This window comes from Sinocyclocheilus rhinocerous, unplaced genomic scaffold, assembly GCF_001515625.1.
Source record: "Sinocyclocheilus rhinocerous isolate Xijiao unplaced genomic scaffold, SAMN03320098_v1.1 scaffold489, whole genome shotgun sequence".
Lineage (NCBI taxonomy): Eukaryota > Metazoa > Chordata > Actinopteri > Cypriniformes > Cyprinidae > Sinocyclocheilus > Sinocyclocheilus rhinocerous.
This window is the reverse complement of record NW_015666177.1, coordinates 231,060-234,961: the sequence shown is the minus strand read 5'-3', so window position 1 is coordinate 234,961 and position 3,902 is coordinate 231,060. Positions and strand designations below refer to the sequence as shown.

The 3,902-nt window shown below is 34.3% G+C and overlaps 1 protein-coding gene across 1 annotated transcript in view; it reads right to left on the bottom strand.

Moving 5' to 3' along the window:
• Nucleotides 1-3,902, bottom strand: part of LOC107731998 (uncharacterized) — a 14,033-nt gene that overhangs the window by 5,561 nt on the left and 4,570 nt on the right. Inside the window, exons 5-10 of the mRNA XM_016543221.1 lie at nucleotides 3,740-3,875; nucleotides 3,430-3,661; nucleotides 2,248-2,433; nucleotides 1,074-1,247; nucleotides 376-554; nucleotides 212-251 (exon numbers count right to left, since the gene is read on the bottom strand). Coding sequence (XP_016398707.1) covers nucleotides 212-251; nucleotides 376-554; nucleotides 1,074-1,247; nucleotides 2,248-2,433; nucleotides 3,430-3,661; nucleotides 3,740-3,875 — 947 coding nt within the window. The remainder of the gene's footprint in view (nucleotides 1-211; nucleotides 252-375; nucleotides 555-1,073; nucleotides 1,248-2,247; nucleotides 2,434-3,429; nucleotides 3,662-3,739; nucleotides 3,876-3,902) is intronic.

Below are 3,902 nucleotides of genomic sequence, written 5' to 3'. Positions count from 1 at the left end.
ATAATGTTTTTTTTTAACTTTAAACCGCATAAACACATTTCATTACACCAAATACACAAAATAATGTTCTTTTTAGCAGCATCATATGACCCCTTTAAATCAAAATAAGTCATAAGTGGCAGACAGCAAATGCCTCACTGAAGTTTTAGAAGACTGCATTAGAATAATACAGAAAAAAAAAATCACATATTTGCTTGTAAATATACCAAACCTTGTCTAAAGAAATGTGGTCTCCAGAGTGGCGTGCAGATCTAAAATAAATAGATAAAATACATTAAATAATTTCAAAAAAGTAAAAACAATACTTTGAATATGTTCATATTTTAGTATGTTGTAAGAAATGCGGATTATTGACAAGGATCTCTTTATTCTAGCCTTAGATATTCTTTCGGATCAATGTCATCAGTTCTGGTACAGATGAAGTCGATGTTTCTGCACTCTCCTCCTGGTCCCAGGTCTTGAATGCAGTGCTGTATTATACTCCAGGGGTCTCTGTCATCAATAGCTCGATTGATGTTACTTACAATCCACACAGAAGAGCACTCTCTCAGTTTCTATGGAATTAGAAAGATAAAAACGGAGTAAAATATACCTGGCAAACCTGTAGTATTGCTTTAAACGGCACATTTGCTAATGTTGAATTTTATATGTATTCCACTGTTAAAGAAATTCTTCACCCAAATATGAAAATTTTGCCATCCAATACCATCATCCTCGTGACTCAACAGAATATTTTGTTCATTATGTGAATGCCACAAGCCAAGGTGAGCTAAGGCAGTTTTTTTTTGTACATAATGACGGTTTTAGTCACACAAAGTTGCCATATGGCTTCAGAAGATTTATAATATAGTGCCTTTTGAGACATATTTATGATACTTTTACTGTGTGCCTTTAAGGTTTCAGTCATTATAACTGCATGAAAAAGAGCAGTCAGTACAGTTATTCTTTAAAATCCTACTTTTGTATTTGAGTGAATAAAGGAACTCATACTGGTTTGGAATTACATGAGTGAATTTTCATATTTGTAGGTTTTTTTTCAATATTTCATAGTTTTTAAAGAGTGCAGCGTTTACAGTTTTCCACAGGTCATCTCTAATTTTGTTGCAGTCTCCAGTCCCAGGAAGATCAACAAGCACAACGTGTTCCAGGAGTTCACCACAGTTTGGTATCTTGATTGTCACACTTTTCACAAGAGGCCAGTACCAGTCACTGTGTTGTATGTAACGTGCAACATCACTGGTAAATTCCTGGGAGACCTGTTCAAGTAAATAACACTGATTTAAATGTCCTTTCTTTAAACAGAAAGTCAGAAAACATATTTATATTTATCATATTTGGGCATTTTTTAAATTTATATATGAAAATAGGGGAGGCTGGGGCTAGATATCAGCAGTGTTAAAAGGTTTTTAAAACTCCAATCAAACAAACGTGTGTCTTCTATAACGGCGGTTTTACATTGCTATAAAACATCTAAATCATATCTCTCTTAAATGTGATTAATCCTTGTGAATGTTGTCCTCCACACGGTATTATCATATTTTTACTACGGCTGTAGTATTAACAAGTGAACAGAATACATTCAGAGCAGAGTGAACTATATAATGAAGACAGACTTTAACCAAAAACCTGTTTTTGTCTTGTCTGGAAGGTGTCAGTTTTTTGGGGGGAAATATTTTCACATTGGGAAGTGTATTTATACATAAAAAACTAAATACATTATTAAAAAAGATGTATATATTTTAGTTGGGTTCTGGTTAGTTATTTGCTAAAACAATTTTTTTTATTATACAGCTTACATTTTTGCCCATTTATGAATTGTTTTTTCACAAGTTTTGAAATTTTGCACAAAAGTATATACCGTATTGACTTGAATATAAGACGATGTTTTTTTTCTTGGAAATACATCTGAAAACTTTTTCCAAAAGGTACACGTCTTATAATCAGGGTCGTCTTATAATCAGGGTCGTCTTATAATCAGGGTCGTCTTATATTAGGGCCAATATGGTAATAGGGTTCCATTCCCCTCATACCTACCTCTATAGTATAATAAAAGGCTTAGTTATAACTGTACGTTTTTTCTTGGACAATATCGGTGTAAATGTTCACTAGGTTGATTTTTTCCTCATAGCAATGACTTCAAGCTAAGTGCCTATGTACCTAACCTGCGAAATTAAATCTAACCTGAGAAATATTTAGTGGACTAAACGTTTGACCAGGTGCCATATGTGTACTCCATATATATTCAGCCCTTACTTCAGTGTGTGAAATAGTTTTTATCGTGGTAGACAAAAAGTTATCAATTTCGGCATATTTGTCGTCTTTCTTTAGTTCTTCCAGTGTTTTCTTATCTGCATCAGCTCCATACAGTGCAGTGATTCTTTCTATGACAGTTTCGGTCCTGTTGTCAGTTGAAGTAATCTCATTTTCCCATTCCTGCAAAACAAACAAAAGACTTTATTTCCTTCACAATGTGTTTATATATATACAGTATATACATACTAGCGGTGTAGCGCTTCGGTATGTTGGGGGGGGGTAATTGCTTCCTGCAATAAGGTAAGCCAATGGATATCACATAAGCAACGTGCAAACTTTGCACAAGAGTTATGCAGGTGAACGTCTTAATCTCAGTCAATTCACTATATGCAGAAAGTGAAAGTAAAACCGGACTGACGGAGTAATGACGGAGCTTTCGGCATCTGACGCCGCATATTCTCTCAGAGACGACGAGAGGCGAAATTACTTCAACATATGCTGATAACAGTATATAGCTAACTGTTTTCATTTACTCCCTTAATATTTCTCTTGTGGCCTGTAGTACATAGTGAAAAGAAAATGAGAAGAAACATATTTCTGTTTCGTGTTAAACAGGTTGTTTTTGAAAGTTGGTGCATGAGATAGACTAAAACTTTTTATTTCATTGATTTTTATTGATGACTGCAGTGTTAATATTGTAATTATAGGCCTATAATTCATTGTATAATAGACCTGCTTTAAAAAGACCTTTTTAAAAAACATTTTAATTGAGGAGTAAATAGCCTAATCTGTTGTTATCCTGGGGAAAGTTACTATTAAATGTAATGCATTACAATATTGTGTAATGCATTACTTTTAAAAGTAACTTTCCCCAACACTGATAATAGGCCTATTATAATAGTAATAGTGCCCTGTGTGCCTCTCTGCTACGCCACTGGGTAGACAATACGTTGCCTTTCATTTGGGCTGCCTTGTTTAGTGCAGTGGCACTGAGAACATTATATTTCACACACTTTAAGCGCTTTTATTTTCCAAATGTAATAGGATTAGTCCAACGAATCGTTCAGTTTGTAATGCGTACCGAACCTAAAGCCTCGTACTGAACGGTTCAAATGAATACGTCTATCGTTACACCCCTAATACATACATATGAGAAGATAAATGTTAATAAGGAACCTCTTTAGAGATGAGTTCAATCTCTGCTGTGTAGTTGGAATCAATCAGATTCGCTTCCACCTGAGTAACAACAGATGTACAGGCACCAAAACAACCAGACGGCAGTAAATAATCTAATCCTAAAATTGCATTTAATAGGGAGCTTTTTCCTTGTCCTGTCTTTCCAAAAACACCAATGGTTTCCTTTCTTCTTTTGTCTTTATCCATCTTGTCCATTTTTGCAATGGCATCTCTATATCATGAAGAAAATAAATGTAACTGGACACTAGAATTATACATACATTTTACATAATGCTTCACAAGTACTTACAATATGTTGTTTTTTTGTTCAGTTGATGTTTGGTCTGTGCTGTTAATATTTTGAATTCTAATTCTAACTTCTGCCATGATCTGTTTCACATTCTTCAATACGAACATATCTGTATTCAGTTTAATGGATGGTTTTCCTGCGAAGACAGAACACAAAATCAAAC